Source organism: Schistocerca cancellata, chromosome 10 (genome assembly GCF_023864275.1).
Source record: "Schistocerca cancellata isolate TAMUIC-IGC-003103 chromosome 10, iqSchCanc2.1, whole genome shotgun sequence".
In the NCBI taxonomy this organism is placed as follows: domain Eukaryota; kingdom Metazoa; phylum Arthropoda; class Insecta; order Orthoptera; family Acrididae; genus Schistocerca; species Schistocerca cancellata.
Genome location: NC_064635.1, coordinates 192,371,840 through 192,391,158, shown reverse-complemented (window position 1 = coordinate 192,391,158; position 19,319 = coordinate 192,371,840). Strand labels below are relative to the sequence as shown.

The 19,319-nt window shown below is 43.2% G+C and overlaps 1 protein-coding gene across 1 annotated transcript in view; it reads right to left on the bottom strand.

The window, feature by feature from the left end:
• Positions 1-6,806: 6,806 nt before the first annotated feature.
• LOC126106500 (uncharacterized) overlaps positions 6,807-19,319 on the bottom strand; it is a 145,978-nt gene continuing 133,465 nt past the window's right edge. Inside the window, exon 3 of the mRNA XM_049912819.1 lies at positions 6,807-7,473. Within this exon, the coding sequence (XP_049768776.1) occupies positions 7,049-7,473 (425 nt within the window). The 3' untranslated portion in view covers positions 6,807-7,048. The remainder of the gene's footprint in view (positions 7,474-19,319) is intronic.

Here is a 19,319-nt window from a genome sequence, read left to right as displayed (position 1 = left end):
GACAATGCGGCATGTCACAGTGGCAGGAGTGTAATGGAGGGATTCGAGCAGCACAGTAGCGAGTTCGAATTCATGTGCTGGCCAGATCTAAACCCGATCGAACAGGTCTGGGATTGGACTGAACGTGGTGTCAGAGCTCATTTCCCCCTTCCTCGGAATTTACTGGAGTTAGGTGACTTGTGTGTGCACATATGGGGCCAGCTCCCTCCAATGACCTACCCGGGCCTCATTGCTTCCATCCTACCAAACGTGACCGCCCTTATACTTGCCAAAGGTGGACGTACCGGCTATTAGCTGCGTGATCATAATGTCTGACTGATCTGTGTATTTTCGCCCCAACATATCGAGGATAAATTGACGTCACCACCAACTATAACTGTGTGGGTCGGGTGTTGTTGTTGTGGTCTTCACTCCAAACACTGGTTTGGTGCAGCTATCCATGCTGCTCTATCCTGTGCAAGCCTCTTCATCTCCGAGCAACTACAGCAACCCAAAGCCTTCTGAAACTGCAACTTTGTCGTATGATGATATGGTTGGAGAGCGTGGCTGTTATTTGAAGACAAATGTTGATGGTGTTGGGACAGCAACCATCCACAAATTTACTTTCAGTTCTTTTATTCAAAGTGTACCTTACCGGTTTCGAATCGTTATGGTTCATCTTCAGACGGTTTCCATGCTTTCCTTACAACATGTGGTGCGTTTTTTTTACAGATTAATTGTCCTAAAATATAAATAATACATAATTATAAGCACGCCACACAGATGGTTGCGTTACAGATTTCCGTTGGATGTGACTTACCTGAAATGTCGGTTTGGAGTGTTGGTTTTCATAACATTCGTCCAACAGATGTGAATACATTCCCACTGCATTCTTATCGTTGAACACGTAAATTTTTCTCACTGAACACTTTAGATTTGTCATAGAAAAGATTTCTACCACGCACCACATGTTTTGATACATACAAAGTGCTTACAAACATGTGAGTGTCAAAGATGCTATGATATATCGTAACATTTGGAGATGTCCCATGTTTGGCAAAAGGTCATATATTCACTTATGCAACTGAAACACCTTTTACACTAGTACAGAGAGACATTGATTTTGTGAGTTTTAGAACGAATATTGTTACATTAATTATAAAGTTCTTCCATTTTTTGAGTACTGTATAGGCAAAACAGTACATTATTAATTTACAGTTAGCATCATGAGAATTACAGTAATCTATAAATTTGCTACTTGATCTGCAGATAGGCGTAGGAATATTATTTGCTTTGGAGGATGGAAAATAATTTTTGGAAATTTTTCAAGAAAGGGGTGTTAGCTAACTTGGTTTGTTCATTAAGGATGTAGTCTGGGGTGCTGTGTTTGTGTGTGTGTATTTCTATTTCTTCTAATATATTCATAGTAGCTCCTTTACCTGCTAGATGTAAAATTTTTATGTTGTTCTCAATGTTTCTCACTGAATGGTTTTCTTCAGCAATATGGTCTGCAAATGCAGATTTGTTCAACTTGCCAAGCCTTAAAGCATCAATGTGTTCTTTGTATCTAATTTATAAACTTCTGCATGTCTGTCCGATGTAGAATTTTGGGCATGTGTCGCATTTGAGTTTACATATTCCTGATTTACCATAGGGACTCTTGAAGGTATTTACATCATGGATTACTTTTTGTCGTAATTTATTATCTGTGGAAAAGCTGATTGTGACATTTTTCTTTTTAAATAAGTTTGCTATTTGTTATGATAGTGGGCCTATGTATGGGAGAGCAGCATATTTAGGTTTGGCTTCTGTGGCACACTGATTTGGCTTGGAGTGCGTGTTGTGTGGATTGCTGTTAAGTGGATCTGTGGTTTTTGTTTGCATTTTGCTGTGGAGGTTTTCTATTATTGTGGGTTTATATCCATTATTATGTGCTACTGTTTTAATTATATTCATTTGATTTCGTTGGTCTGTATCACTCATTGGTACTTCTTTATTTCGGTGTACCATCGCTCTGAAATATGCCATTTTTTGTTGGAGGGGGTGGCAAGATGAGTTGTCAATACTGACATCTGTGGTGTTAGGTTTTCTGCAAATACTAAATTGATGGTTATTGTTACTATTGCAAATCTTCAGGTCAAGAAAGTTAATGCTTTTATTAGTTTCATGTTCAACTGTGAATCTAATATTTTTGTTCATTTTGCTTAGATCTGTTGCTAATATATCAATTTCATTGTTTGTACCATCAAAAAGCAAAATTCTATCATCAACATATCTTCTGTAGTAGATTATTTTGTTTGAGATGTGCTAGTTGGTTGAGAAGAATTTTTGTTCTGTATGGTTGACGTAAATATCAGCCAATATCCCAGCTAAGCTACTTCCCATTTCCAAATCATCATGTTGTTGGTACAGATTGTTGTTGAGCTTAAGGAATTATGCTCTAGAATAAGTGGAAGTGTTTCTATGAGTTCACAGAACTCTGCAATACTTATTTTCTTATATTTAAGCAAATTGTTTCTTATAATGTTAATAGGGATGTTCGTGTATAGGTTGACTATGTCTAGTGATGCTAATTTAGCTCTTGGTGGGATGTGGATGTCTTTAATTAAGCTTATGAGTTCATGTGTCTTATGTATGGTGTAGCTATTTTCAAATGTATAATATTTGGTAATGAGGTCTTTTAGTTTACGACTTATGAAGTATGCAGGGCTGTTTCTTGAGTTAAAGATCGGGTGAATGGGACAATTTTCTTTATGAACCTTTGGCTGTGCTGAGGGATTCATTGCTATGCAGTTACCTACTTCATATTTTTTCAGTAAAAAGTTACAGTTTTGTAGTAGCTTACGGAGTTGAGTTTGGAATTTTATTGTAGGATCTGACTTTGTTGCAGTAATATTGTTGCCATGGAAAAATGTCACCATTTTCTTCACGTATTCTCTTTCATGTATTACAATTAAAGAATTTCCTTTGTCAGCTTTTACTATGAGTTCTTTACTTTCTGATAGTTTGCTGTTAATATTTTTCAAATCTTTCAGTTCAGTGTTTTTGCGAGTATTATTTGTTTGTAGTTGTTTCATTATCAGTTTATTTGTCTTTTATGCAAGTGCATCTTTCTCACATGTGTCTTGTGACACAGAAAAACTACCTCAGAGTGAGTGGGCCTACGAATCGCACTTCCACTGAAATTTCAGGGAATTCTTTGATACTTAGAAGTCCAGTTTAAAAGATACAGAGTTAATCCTCATAAACCTGTATGTAGAAACGCCACCAAAAACACCCTGTTGTGTATCAGGGGCAACGATAAACTTTGACTACGGTATTGGGTTCACCTGCTATTTCAGAAATGGGGAACGTCGAAGAACAGGTTGCTCAATTCTATGCTGCTGTCATAACTGTGGCAGTTGCGCTGCGAAGAGTTCAGAGAAGCGTGATACAGCAGTTCGCTAAATGGAGTGCAGGGGGTCGCTTCGAGCTACAACTCTGAAGACAATGTATGTTTTGTGAAAGAGATACTACCTCTGATGGTGTGTGTGAACCATCACAACTGGTCACTCTTACTGGATGTAGTATGTTTAACATCTCCACATTGGTAAGTTCTGCAGTTACTTCTATCCTATGACAGGTAATCTACTGTTAGCTGCTCGTTACTCTTCTGTAGATTCTATGCATGCATCATAGGTCTTCGATTATTCAATTATTTTTACATGCCACACCTTCTCACTCTCCCCACATCTCTGAGGGTGTGAGATGGTCATATATGCAGGTAGTTTGGCTGAAGTCCTCTGGCAGCACACTTCTCTTATCTCATTACAGTTCCTTACCTTTTGAAGTCTTCTTTTCCTCCCGCTGCTTTTTACCTGTTCTCAGTTTCAGATGACGCCGGAAAGATCAGCTCGGTAGTCCATCCTTTCCTTATCCTGGAAATCTGTAGGCTTCGGTTATTAAAGGAAAGAAGGGACTGATGACCTCGATGATTAGTCCTTTCCAGCCACTCCAAAACTGCATCCTTGACACTGCTCCAAGCCCCCAGAGTTGTTAAAGCATTCTCCCTCCCTTCTCTTGCCACACACACACACACACACACACACACACACACACTTCGTCTGTCCAAAATTTTCGAGGATGGATTACTAAAAATTAGAAAGATGGTAAGATGGTGGTTTTAATGCTTCAGGTGTTCTACAAAGTCTCCTCCCACTTTAGCACAACGCACGACCTCCATATAACCACGTGAAATTGCCAGAAAAAATCCTTCTTTGCAATGCTGTTCAACTCCCGCATCATATTCGCACCTTCTTCGTTACTGGCGAATCATCCCAGACCCGCTCTGCACTTTGTCGTTGTCTGTTAGGTTCGTATTGATAACAAGAAATCTCGTCATCCACAATGATTTTTTCCAGAAAACAACTGTGCGGTTTGCATTTCAATCAGACCACGCCATACACCCATGCTTCGTTGTTTTTGTATGAGAGTCAGTAAGTTCGAGACAAACTTTGCACACACTTTCCTCTCGTCAAAAAACTCTGGAGAATGTGTTCAACACTTGAGTTAGAAATCTAACTCCATTGCGATTTGGAACACAACAACGTTGATACACTACGACCAGATATCCAGCACTTAACAGTTAACACTGCCTGTTCACGGATGACTCGTTTAAAACACATCTGTTGTTTACTGTTGTTAGTTGAAGCTGTCACCATAATTACAGCACTGACGTCACTCGTACGCCAGGGTTCAAATTAGCCTTCGAACATTTTAGGTGGCGTGTTCATGAATGACTCGTTTAATACACATCTGTTGGTTACAGTTGCTAGTTGTAGCCGTCACCGTAATTACGGCGCTGACATCACTCTTTCGCCAGGGTTCAAATTAGCCTTCGAACTTCTTAGGTGGACTGTGTATATGCATAAAGTTTGTTTTAAATTGCTCTTGACATTATATATATGGTACTTTTTATAATATAGGAAAGAAAACCATCGTATGTTTCTTACTTCTTTTATTACCAGATAGTGGAAAATATAGGAAACAGTACCTGTAGTTACACATGACACAAAACTATTGATATCACTCAATACTCGTACGAGTCACAATTATTTCAGTCGGCTCCCACTCACTTAATTGTCTAAAATTCAAGAGCAGAGTTGGAATAATATATTTCTGCAGGTGTACTCTTCAACATTTTCAGCTTCCCAACGCCTGTCCTGTTACGTTTACGATGTATGTGAGAATGAACAGAATCGGCCATTACGTGTGAAATTACATGCTGCACTTCGTGGCAAGCCAAATATGTCCCATAAGCACGTATTCATAAGCAAGTGTGGTATCGAAACATCATTTAATATGAGACACGTCCACAATTTTGCTACTGTCTCTAATATGACAAAGCAAATGTCGCTGATATTCTATGTCATTGATAGACGATGGTACAAGTTTACAATGTAAAAGTATTTAAGTATTACGGTAGTGAATAGTAGCAATGTAATCTCATCAGCTGGCAAAGGACGGTCTTGGCACTCACCTCTTTGGTAAGATTCATCTTTAGAACATCTATGTAACGTCTGGTGCAGCTCATCAGGTGTTAAGTACTTAAATTGGGTAGCAGAATGTATCTTTACCGGTTATGCACTTGATTATTGGGCACTCGGTACAAATCTTAGTACGAAAAGCAACTTGTGATACTAGCTGCCAAGAAAGATGGTGTACGGATTTTGCTGAATTTCCGCACCTCAGTCGATATTAGTGCCTTTACTTTGGAAGAAAACAAGTTTGGTGGTAGAAGGGTGTTTTCGGTGGAGTGAGCGTGTAAGAACGTGGGCTGCGTTGCTGATGAGGGAAGGTGTGTCTGCACAGCAGCGTTCCTGTCATGTGCCAGCCAATAGCGTCACTCAGCCAGACCAGTGTGGCAAGTCCATATGCTGATTGTGCTCTGAACATTCACACTTGATTTTCGTCTCATTATGAGTGTAGTGACGGCTGATTTGCTGCTGCAGTGTTCATATTGGTTTTCGTAAGACACAAGACATTTAATGCTGCATGAAGAAGTGTTTGTGAGTCAGAAGAAAGCCCTTCGTGACATGAGGCTTGCACCAGCACAGCCTTTTGGCAGCAGAGAGCATGGCCAGTGTATGAGTGGTATGGGACATAGAGAGAAAACAGGTGACACCGAAAAGGACTCTCTTTCACTTACCTTCTGCGATAATAGGCAACAATGGGCAGGAGTGGGGAAACAGCTGATGCACGGGCAGCCTGGCAACCAAGTTACACGGGTAGGGATGGTCAAGTGGGTCACGCATGCTAAGAATGCGTGCTATATGGCTACCTGGCATCACTGCAGCAGTCTACGAGCATGGCGCATCGGCATAGCCACCTAACGTGAGGTAACCTGGTAGTTGATAACTCTTTGATTTAGTAAACCCGTCTGTTCACACGAAGTTGCTAACAAATTGGCCTCTTCAGCGTGTCTGCCAGTTGAACTCAATGACACTGTGTCCCTACACTCGTTAATTCTCCAATGTTTGTACACATTTGCAATTTCTTGTCGTATATGCTGAGAATGGGACACTAAGGCTGTACTGTTAGTTCATTTGCTCTAGACGAAAAGGCATTGCTTGGTTGAGTGATATTACTGTGATTGGGAGTGGAGTGGACAAGATAGGAGTCACTACAGTGTGCATCATGTTAGAAGGAGCCACGTGTATTGATAGACAGTGTTAGCGAATTGTGTAGGGAATCTGCTTATACGTGGCGTCTAAGAGGATGTGGAGGGAGGGGGTGTTGCCGGCCATTGCATAGCGCTCTGGGCAGGACAAAAAAATTAAACTGTGTCGTAACTGAAGCACGATCTTGTTCAGTCTTAAAGAAAGAAGTTATTACCATCCGGTGTTACTCAGTGTAAGGTGGAAAACATAATAAATTTCATCGGTTGCCAGTCTTTTGTGAATGGAGATGCTAAAACCGGCTCAAAGTTGGGCCGCCTTCCAACTCAGACCCATTTTGGTTAAGTACAACAGTTCTCGAGGACATTGGGCACACAACGAACGTTTCGCCCACAGCGACGTCTTCAGGACATCTACCACCCGCACTCGGTGATGTTGAACACGGGCAGCGGCGCCGGCGTGGGCGTCGTGAGGCCGGGCCACCAGGGAGGCGGCGTCCGGTCGTGTGCTGTCGACGTCGGCGTCTCCGTGGCCGCCGCTGCCGCCTGCCCTCCCCTGCCGGAACCGGAGGCGTCGTTCTCGGAGTCGTCTACGACGGAGGTGGTGGAGGCTGTGGGGGCGGTGGGTGTGGTGGTGGTGGTGGTGTTGGTGCCAGAGGCGGAGACGGACACCCCGGCGGCGGCGAGGCGCGCGTGCAGCGCCCGAATTTCCTCGGGGGCGGCGGGGGCGGGCTGGCGGCCGTACACGTACGTCCAGTGCTGTCCCTCGTGGCAGGCCGTGATGCTGAGGTAGCGGCCGCCCGGCGAGTAGTCGGTCACCGCCAGCTGGTCGTACAGCACTGCGACACCAGCACCACCACATACACTCAGTATGGTGATCGCGTACTCACAGGTGGACGACATGCATCAGGTGTACTAGAAGTGGATAGTTGTCGTGGCGCAGGTGGAGATAATGATCACTATTTGGTAAGAATCAAATGCAGATAGAGGATAGCCAGATACAGACAGACCAAGAAAACTGTTATGCCAAAGTTTGATGATGCTAAGCTAAGAAATGATGATAAGTTAAGAAATGATGAAAATACATAAAACTTTGAACATAGCTGCTAAGGTTCAGTGACCGCGTCAGAATTATATTAGAACAAATAAGCCCTCGGTCACAAATATTAAGTCAAAATTGAACAGGTTTCGACGCTACTATGAGCGTCGTCTTCAGAATTAAATCAAATGGCTCTGAGCACTATGGGACTTAACATCTATGGTCATCAGTCCCCTAGAACTTAGAACTACTTAAACCTAACTAACCTAAGGACATCACACAACACCCAGTCATCACGAGGCAGAGAAAATCCCTGACCCCGCCGGGAATCGAACCCGGGAACCCGCGCGCGGGAAGCGAGAACGCTACCGCACGACCACGAGCTGCGGACTCAGAATCAAACTAACTGTTCTAAAACATATTAGGTATATAATACAGTAATAAAATTAAAGTTTGTACTGACTGGAAAGAGATGCAGTACTTACAAGTCACATTAAAAAAAAATCTAAGCCGGAAACGCGACGTCATGAATGGTTGTAAATAAGACGGCGAGCCGCTAAGGGCTGCTCGTACTTGAGTGAACAAGCACTCCTGTTCCAACCCTTGTTCACCTTTCCGGCTTAGATTTTTTTTTAAATGTGACTTGTAAGTACTGCATCTCTGTCCAGTCAGCACAAACTTTAATTTTATTACTGTATTATATACCTAATATGTTTTAGAACAGTTACTTTAATTCTGAAGACGACGCTCATAGTAGCGTGAAACCTGGTCAATTTTGGCTTAATATTTGTGACCGAGGGCTTATTTGTTCTAATATGATGAAAATACAGCACAACAGTATAAAACTATTTTGACAAATAGACTTAATGAAGTCGAAGTCGGGCAAGAGAGGGTACTGAAGAAAGATGGGAAACAGAGATATAATACGGGAGACATCTGAAACTATATTGGGTAGAGCCGGCGGATTAGTGTCGAGGTTCCGGTGAGCCGTCCAGTCTGTGGATGGTTTTTAAGGTGGTTTTCCATCTGCCTCGGCGAATGTGTGCTGATTCCCCTTATTCTGCCTCAGTTACACTATGTCGGCGATTGCTACGCAAACACTGTCTCCACGTACGGATACACCATAATTACTCTACCACAGGGTTACACTCGTGGCACTGGGGGACGAACCAGCAGTGGGGTGGGTGGACTGCTGTAGCCTGTTGCGGGGTTGTGAACCACTGAGGGCTACGGCGGGGACTAAGCCTCTCCGTCGTTTCTAGGTCCCCAGTTCCATTTAATAAATTACAATATTGGGTAGAAAGAAGAAATTGAGAACCCAGGTCTTGTTTGATGAAGATTGCAGGAGGAAGACAGAAGAAAGGAATGAGGCAAGAAAAAGAATGCTGCAGAGGAGAACAAGAATTACTGTAGAAGAATACCAGGAGAAGAGAAAGGAAGCAGGTAATAAATGTAAGAGGAAAAAGAGAGAATTTGAAAAACGGTGGATTGATTAATTAGAGGGAAGAAAGACTGCTCTGCCAACAAGGAATTTCTGTATGCGGGTGAAAGACATAAGGAAAGGATTCCACTCCAGGGCCTTTTTCTGTAAAAATATACACTCCTGGAAATTGAAATAAGAACACCGTGAATTCATTGTCCCAGGAAGGGGAAACTTTATTGACACATTCCTGGGGTCAGATACATCACATGATCACACTGACAGAACCACAGGCACATAGACACAGGCAACAGAGCATGCACAATGTCGGCACTAGTACAGTGTATATCCACCTTTCGCAGCAATGCAGGCTGCTATTCTCCCATGGAGACGATCGTAGAGATGCTGGATGTAGTCCTGTGGAACGGCTTGCCATGCCATTTCCACCTGGCGCCTCAGTTGGACCAGCGTTCGTGCTGGACGTGCAGACCGCGTGAGACGACGCTTCATCCAGTCCCAAACATGCTCAATGGGGGACAGATCCGGAGATCTTGCTAGCCAGGGTAGTTGACTTACACCTTCTAGAGCACGTTGGGTGGCACGGGATACATGCGGACGTGCATTGTCCTGTTGGAACAGCAAGTTCCCTTGCCGGTCTAGGAATGGTAGAACGATGGGTTCGATGACGGTTTGGATGTACCGTGCACTATTCAGTGTCCCCTCGACGATCACCAGTGGTGTACGGCCAGTGTAGGAGATCGCTCCCCACACCATGATGCCGGGTGTTGGCCCTGTGTGCCTCGGTCGTATGCAGTCCTGATTGTGGCGCTCACTTGCACGGCGCCAAACACGCATATGACCATCATTGGCACCAAGGCAGAAGCGACTCTCATCGCTGAAGACGACACGTCTCCATTCGTCCCTCCATTCACGCCTGTCGCGACGCCACTGGAGGCGGGCTGCACGATGTTGGGGCGTGAGAGGAAGACGGCCTAACGGTGTGCGGGACCGTAGCCCAGCTTCATGGAGACGGTTGCGAATGGTCCTCGCCGATACCCCAGAAGCAACAGTGTCCCTAATTTGCTGGGAAGTGGCGGTGCGGTCCCCTACGGCACTGCGTAGGATCCTACGGTCTTGGCGTGCATCCGTGCGTCGCTGCGGTCCGGTCCCAGGTCGACGGGCACGTGCACCTTCCGCCGACCGCTGGCGACAACATCGATGTACTGTGGAGACCTCACGCCCCACGTGTTGAGCAATTCGGCGGTACGTCCACCCGGCCTCCCGCATGCCCACTATACGCCTTCGCTCAAAGTCCGTCAACTGCACATACGGTTCACGTCCACGCTGTCGCGGCATGCTACCAGTGTTAAAGACTGCGATGGAGCTCCGTATGCCACGGCAAACTGGCTGACACTGACGGCGGCGGTGCACAAATGCTGCGCAGCTAGCGCCATTCGACGGCCAACACCGCGGTTCCTGGTGTGTCCGCTGTGTCGTGCGTGTGATCATTGCTTGTACAGCCCTCTCGCAGTGTCCGGAGCAAGTATGGTGGGTCTGACACACCGGTGTCAATGTGTTCTTTTTTCCATTTCCAGGAGTGTAGAAAGAAATATGGTTGGAGGAAAAGATCAAATGTTAGGCAGATGGGTGGAGTATTTTAGTGAGCTATTGAATACAGAATTGGAAAACCAAGGTGAGCTAAATGCTGCTACGGTAGAAGAGGTGGAGCTAGAAATAAACAGAGAGGAAGAGTACCTGGCAACTGTCAAGGAACCTACACTGGAAGAAGTGAAAGCTAGTATCAAGACTCTCAAAAATCATAAAGTTCTTGGAAAAGAAAATATTACAGCAGAAATCATAAAATATGGTGGAGAAAAACTTAAAAGGGTTTGCATGAGATTCTGATGGAAATATGGCGAAAATAAAATATACCAGAACAGTGGAACACAGCTATACTATGCCCTATACATAAGAAACAGCTGTGTGAATTATAGAGGAACTGCACTGCTCTGTATAGTATATAAAGTATTAGGAAAAATTATGGCGGGGCGACACAGTACGTATGTAGATGAGTATCGAGGTGTCTACAAGTGTGGTTTCAGAAGTGATAGATCCACTACGGATCAGAGTTTTAGCACAGACAGACCCTTGAAAAATGTTATAACATCGATGTCCACCAGCTGCTCACTGATTTCAAACAAGCGTATGATCGTATCCAAAGGGATCAGCTCTGGTAGGCAATGTAAGACGCAGGAGTACCCAGCAAACCAATAAGACTGGTCAAAATGACTTTGAAAAGAACATTATGTGAAGTAAAGTTTGGGAGCACTTTATCAAAGGCATTTGAAGTTACTTTAGGATTGCGTTAGGGTGACGTGCTGTCCACTATTCTGTTTAATGTCGCCTTGGAAAGGGTAATGCGAAAGACACAAAGTGGCAACCCAGGGGGGACACCGTTTAATAGAATGACTCAGGATCTTGCATATGCAGATGATATTGATTTGTTATCCAGGAGGAAACAGGACCTGGAAGAAAAACTTGAAAAATTAGAAAGATATGGAGCAGAGATGGGGCTGGCAACTAATCGATCAAAGACCAAGTATATGTTATCATCTAGGAAAAGATATAGCGAAGGAGAAAGAAGCATGACTTTGAACGGGAAAGAATTTGAATGCTGTGAGAGCTTTAAATATCTTGGGTCACTGGTAACTGAGAATAATGATATGAGAGAAGAAACACGTGCAAGGAATGCAGCTGGTAACAGGAGCTACTTTGAACTGATTAAAGTGTTTAAAGCAAGAAGCCTTACTAGGAATCTGAAGCTGACTGTATCGTACAGTAATTAGATCTGTGGTGATGTGAGGTTCGGGGACTTGGACAATGACGCAAAATGATGAGGAGTTGTTACAGAGATGGGAAAGGAAGATACTTAGGAAAATCTTCGGTTTTTTGGCGAATCAGAGATAATAAGGAGATCAGAGACTTGTACAACAAACGAGATATCGTGACAGAAATAAAAAATAATAGACTACATTGATTGGGAGACGTAGAAAGAATGGTGGAGAGCAGAAAAATCAAGAAAGTTTTCAAAGGAAAACCATGTGGACGTCGTATAAGGGGCAGACCGAGGACCAGATGGCTAGCCAACGTGGAGGAGGACTTGAGAAGAATGGGAGTTAGAAGATGGAGAGCCAAGGCAGCTAGAAAAAAAAGAGTGGGCCGAGATTGTCCAGGAGGCCAAGACCCTACACGGGATGTAGCGCCAAGAAGTAAGTAAGTATTGGTGCTCTGATGAACAGGGTTCGCTCAGGTTCCAAGCCAGAGTCACCAAATAAAACTTCGAACGGCGATACTACTGTGTTAGATCTTATACAGGATACAATACAAGGGGTTATCAGAAAGTTTCCCTTAGAAGGCGTTGCTGTTGCATATAAGCAACGTGACGATGCATTGCCTAGCGTTCAGTACTGTCTTGCTGCTGCTGCTGCTGCTGATGCTTAACCACCTTCCTGCTTGTGGTGGTGCCGTTCTGGTATCGTTTCTGGCTTAGTTTTAAATGAGCGCTGTCGTTTCTAGTGCGGTATTTGAGTACAGCTTGGCGTAGTAATGGGGTTCAAAAATGGTTCAAATGGCTCTGAGCACTATGGGACTTAACATCTGAGGTCATCAGTCCCCTAGAACTTAGAACTACTTAAACCTAACTAACCTAAGGAAATCACACACATCCATGCCCGAGGCAGGATTCGAACCTGCGACCGTAGCAGTCGCGCGGTTCCGGACTACAGCGCCTAGAACCGCATGGCCACCACGGCCGGCGAGTAATGGGGAGTTGCCTTTCGGCGATGACTAGTTAAAAATAATCTTTATCACCTGAGGATGTGCATTGTAGCGGCGCGAGCCCGGTATTTACTTTTAATAAAAAGCACTCTACAACCGCTGCGGATTATCTCTTTCAAAATGTGGAACTTTGGCTGAGATTCCCCGCAATTTAAAATAACTTACTTTTTGCAGTGACCAATACCGCAAACCCGTTTCTGAGTCATAATGGGACAGGCGTTGGCCATTACCCACCTGCCCAGAGATTGGCGACTCCGCCAATGTTCGCCAGTCACCATCAGCTAAGTGGCGACTTTGTATCGGAAAGCGCAGCGGCATCAGGGATCCCAGACGTTGCTTTAGGCTCCATAACTGAGGCCACTCGGATGTGGCCAACACAACTTCCAACAGTAGGTGAATTCACTACCACAGCTCCCCCCCCCCCTCCCTCCAGATAATCCAGTCGAATATATAGGATGAAAAAAAATTCGCGCACTCAGACTTTGCAGCGCGGTTTCTCATATACTAGCAATACAAAAATGTATCTCAAAAAACTTTGTGCTGCCCATATTTTGGGCAGTAAATGGACGTTAAAGGTTGGCAATCTGGCAACACTGTAATTGCGTGTACGGTTACTATATCTGTTAGGAGACAGAAGGGGTGCTGTGCATCTGATGAAGTGGGATGCGTTTTGGGTTAGCATGCCGGAGGTCGAGGGTTTGAATCTGAGTCGAAGCTTATTTATTTTTATTTGATACAACTAGTCTGCGTGGAACGGCATCTGACGTCTTAGTCGTCATACAGTGACTACAGTACGTCTTCCACAAAACATTTGCTGTTACGTACAACGAACACAGAAATGGAAATAGAATCTTTCCATTAATCAGCATTTAAAGAAACCTTTAACACGTCGTGACGCGAACTGTTCCACACAACTGAATCCACTAGATTCCAAACTTTTTTTGTGTATGCTCTCCCAAATGGTCCCAATGATTAATAGCAACTATTATTTTCTTGCAACTTCAGGTCAATTACATTGCGTTGGGGTTTTAGGTGACAGGTAGGGCTGGTAACGCGATCGATGGGACCATTGGGGGAGGATACACAGAAAACAGGTTTGGAATCTAGTGGATGCAGTGGCGTGAAACAATTCGAGTCCACGGCGTGCAAAATGCTGCCTTAAAAGCTAAACAATGAAAACGATTGTACTTCCTTTCCGTGTTGATAGTACGTAGCTGCCAATATTTCGTAGAAGATACACTGTACTCTCTGTGTGATGATTAAGATGCCAGATCCTGTACCACGCAGACTACTTTTAGCAAATAAAAGCAAATAAGCCTCGGCACAGAATCGAACCGTCGACCTCCTGCCTCCTAACGCCATCCATTACAGCCACTGCACAGCACTGCTCTGTCTGCTGACAGAGGTAGTTACCGTACATGTGATTACATTGTTGGCAGATTGCCAATCTTTAACGCCCATTTACTTCGAGAAATATGCACAGGGCGAAATTTTGCGAGGGACATTTTTGTATTACCGGTATGTGAGGGATCGAACTGCGAGGACCGATTCAGCGAATTTTTCTTCGCGCTGTATATTTGTACAGAAACCAGATGGCATGGGGCATGAAAGGGAAGCAATGGTTGGGAAGGAAGTGAGACATGGTTGTAACCTATCCCCGATGTTATCCAATCTGTATATTGAGCAAGCAGTAAAGCAACCAAAAGAAAAATTCGGAGTAGGAATTAAAATCCATGGAGAAGAAATAAAAACTTTAAGGTTCGCCGATGACATTGTAATTCTGTCAGAGACAGCAAAGGACTTGGAAGAGCAGTTGAATGGAATGGACAGTGTCTTGAAAGGAGGATATAAGATGAACATCAACAAAAGCAAAACGAGGATAATGGAATGTAGTCGAATTAAGTCGGGTGATGCTGAGGGAATTAGATTAGGAAATGAGACACTTAAAGTAGTAAAGGAGTTTTGCTATTTGGGGAGCAAAATAACTGATGATGCTCGAAGTAGAGAGGATATAAAATGTAGACTGGCAATGGCAAGGAAAGCGTTTCTGAAGAAGAGAAATTTGTTAACATCGAGTATAGATTTAAGTGTCACGTAGTCGTTTCTGAAAGTATTTGTATGGAGTGTAGCCATGTATGGAAGTGAAACGTGGACGATAAATAGTTTAGACAAGAAGAGAATAGAAGCTTTCGAAATGTGGTGCTACAGAAGAATGCTGAAGATTAGAAGGGTAGATGACGTAACTAATGAGGAGGTAGTGAATAGAATTGGGGAGAAGAGAAATTTATGGCACAACTTGAAGACGGGATCGGTTGGTAGGACATGTTCTGAGGCGTCAAGGGATCACCAATTTAGTATTGGAGAGCAGCGTGGAGGGTAATTATCGTAGAGGGAGACCAAAAGATGAATACACTAAGCAGATTCAGATGGATGTTGGTTGCAGTAAGTACTGGGAGAGTAGCATGGACAGCTGCATCAAACCAGTCTCTGGGCTGAAGACCACAACATCAACTGTATATTAGATGCTGTCGATAGCCATGTTCCATGAATAAGCACTGGACCAGATGTACAGTGACGCAAAAAAAACAACACCATGAAGGAGTTGTCCGAAAGAAACGAAAGTTGCTTGGCGTTTTTCTGCATCTGAAAGATGACATCTACTCCTCAAATATCCCGCCAGTCGCGTAAAAGTGGAGCTATGATTTTAGTTCAAAGAGCCTTTAGGACGACGAAGACGCCGTTATAAACAGCTCACTCAGTTTTAACGAGTTCGTGTGGCAAGGCTACGAGAAGCTGTACGTTTTTTTACCGCTATTGCAATAAGACTTGGCAGTAATGTAGCCACTGTCCTTGACCGCTGACAGCGGATGTAAAGGGAAGGTACGTTCGCAAGAAGACTGGGTTCCGGATGGCCACTTGTCACTCCTGAGGAGTAAGATCGACGTGTTCGGCTTACGACTCTGGCGCACCGTACTGCATAGGCAGCAGCAACTCGAGCAGCAGTTAGCACCACAGTGAAACAGCGGACTGCTGCGAATCGTTTACTTCGAAGACAGCTTCAGACCATACGCCCCTTAGCGTCTATTCCACTGACCCCAAACCACTGAGTAAAGTAGTATCAAACGAAAGTCCACTGGAGGGCGGAGTGGAAGTCTGTTACGTTACCTGATGAAAGCTGACTCTGCATCGGTGCCAGTAGCAGCGTGTTTGTGAGAAAGAGGCCAGTTGAGGGCATGCAACCAATCTGCCTGCAGCCGAGACACACCGAACCTATACCTAGAATTATGGCCCCGGGTGCGATTTCGTATGACAATTGGAGCACTCCTGTGGTTATCCGACGCACCCTGACTACAAATTTGTACGTCTGGTGATTCGACGTGTTGTGCTACCATGCAGGAACAGCATCTCAGGTGGTGTTTTCCAATAGGATAACGCTCGCCCACAAGCCGCTGTTGTAATCCAACATGCAAAGTCAACATGATGCCTTGCCCTGCTCGGTCGTCAGATATGTATACAATCGAGCACACATGAGACATCATTGGACGACAACTCCAGCGTCATCTACCAACGTTGACAATCTCTGTATTGACCGACCAAGTGCAACAAACATGGAACTCCATACCATAAACTGACTTCCGGCACCTGTACAATGCATGCAGCTTTGCATGCTTGCATTCAACATTCTGGCGGCTACACAGGTTATTAATGTACCAGAATTTCACATTTGCAATGGCGTATCTCGTGTTTACACTAACCTGCCATCACATAAGGATAATGACTTACTTAAGTATGTTACCCAGAAAAATGTATTCCCGAAATTTCATTTCTCTGCATTTCTCTAAATAAAACAGAAGTAATATTCGGCGGTCCCCAAGGAAGTGTTATAGGCTCCTCTGTTGCTCCTGATCTATATTAACGACATAGGAGACAAACTAAGTAGCGCTATTAGGTTATTTGCAGATGATGTAGTAATTCACCATCTTGTAAAGTCATCAGATGACCAAAACCAACTGCAAAATGATTTAGATAAGATATCTGTGTGGTGCGTAAAGTGGCAATTGACCCTGAATAAAGAAAAGTGTGAAGCTATTCACATGAGTACTAAAATAAAACCGCTAAATTTCGATTACGCGTTAAGACACACAAATCTGAAGGCTGCAAATTCAACTAAATACTTACAGATTACAATTAGAAATAACCTAAACTGGAGCGGTCACATACAGAATGTTGCGGGTAGAGCAAACTAGAGACTGCGATTCACTGACAGAACATTTAGAAGGTACAACAGGTCCACTAAAGAGACTGCTCACACCACGCTTGTCCGCCCGATTCTGGAGTATTGCTGTGCAGTGTGGGATACTTATCAGGTAGAACTGACGTATGATATTGAAAAAGTTCAAAGAAGGGCAGCTCGTTTTGTATTATCGCGAAATAGGGGAGATAGTGCAACAGACATGATACGTGAATTGGAGTGGCAATAATTAAAACAAAGGCGTTTTTCGTTGCGACGGGATCTTCTCATGAAATTTCAATCACCAGTTTTCTCCTCCGATTGCGAAAACATTCTTTTCGCATCCATCTACATAGGGAGAAATGATCATCACGATAAAATAAGAGAAATCAGGGCTCCCACAGAAAAATTTATGTGCTCGTTTTTCACGCGTGCCGTTCGAGAGTGGAACGGTAGAGAGACAGATTGAAGGTGGCTCATTGAACCCTCTGCCAGGCACTTTATTCTGAAAAGCAAAGTAATCACGTAGATGTATATGTAGATGCTTATTCCTTGGTGCTGGAATTTTTGCCGTCAGTGTACAAGAATAATTGTGGGTATCGGTGCAAGATGCATGGAGAAATATCGAATAAACTGAAGCTTTCGATATCGCTTCGCCATCTCACATTGATCTTTCATACTAACCTAGGCCTCGGAGTACGCTAAAGGTTTCAGTCAATACAACTAAATTTTCGTATTCAAAGTCTTTGGCTTCGCCAACTCACAAGCAAACTGCCACCTTTATAAAGTAAGCTATATCCTGGGCTACACTACCGACACACTGCCGCCATAACCTACAGTCCAAAAAATACTATGGAGGGTGGAGAGAGAAATACTCATACTCTTAAGTAGGAGAATTCTGTAGGTTTTGGCTCACTTTTGGCTCACTAGCTCACTGACTCCGTTCGCTCGCTATTTTGCCAAAACATACCCAAAACCTATAGAATTCTCCTACTATCCACATTTTTTCAGCTCAAATTCTATCAAAAATTCTCAGGTGAACGTAAGAAAGTAAAGCGGTAAACGTAAGAAAATAATGGTGAACGAGAGTAAATGACTCATTTCCCTAGATAAAAGCTTCCTTTTTCAGCAGCCATAAGATTTTCATGGGCAGTTGTTTGTAAATGTCCTTTCAAATAAGGCCTGTTTACAGTTCTTCCACATTCGCATGTAACTTTTTATTTTTCGAAGTCTCGAAACACATTCTTTTCATACATAACGATGTACACCTGTTCGATATTTATCTTTATAAAACTCTTCAATATATTTTTCATCCGTGCATTCACTGCACTGTCTTAATTGTGGCTTGGTGCCGTCCATTTTAAAGATTACAAAATTTATTAGGAAAAAGTTTTACATACTGAATTCAAGATCATGAAATGAATTGTTATTATTTTTATGCATTTTCATCCCTTTATATCTCAACTTCATCTGTCCACCTTCAAAAAAATTGAAGATCCCTGTTAGTAATTAATTTAGCATATCTGTCTGGCAAAATAACTTTAAAATCATCATTAAGCTCTTTTTTCTCCGTATCTAGTGTTTAGATACTCACATCCAGTAATGTTACATAAAACGTCTACTTCTAGCTCAGTTAATTTTTTAATCTCTTTCGAACCGCTTGCATTGTTGAGCTTCTTGATGAGAGTCTCCATTTTACATATAAAATTTTTTAATATAGAATATTTTTTGTATGTTATAAATGGACTCAAATAACAACAACACTGTTGAAATGAGACCTGAAGAAGAAGAGGACAATACTTTTACTGTTGAAGAGCTAGCAGTAATGATATGCAACAGACCTGAATTACGGTTATATTTTGTATCAGGAGACGAATTCGATGATGAATATGTTGATTACACTATACTGAAATTTGGAGCGATGACTATGACAATAATGAGTAATGTCTGTACGGCAATGTAACTACTCCATTTTCCAGGACATGTCTCTTGTTGTCATGCGGGCTCAGTGCCTTCTTATTTATTTCAAGTGTGTAGATTGCGTTTCTTTCACTTCGAATCATATTAATCTTTCTGTACTGTTTTTTGTCGTTGAACAAGCAGTCTTTATAATCTTCCAAGCTGATCCTATTTTTGACTATGCATTTCATAACTCTTT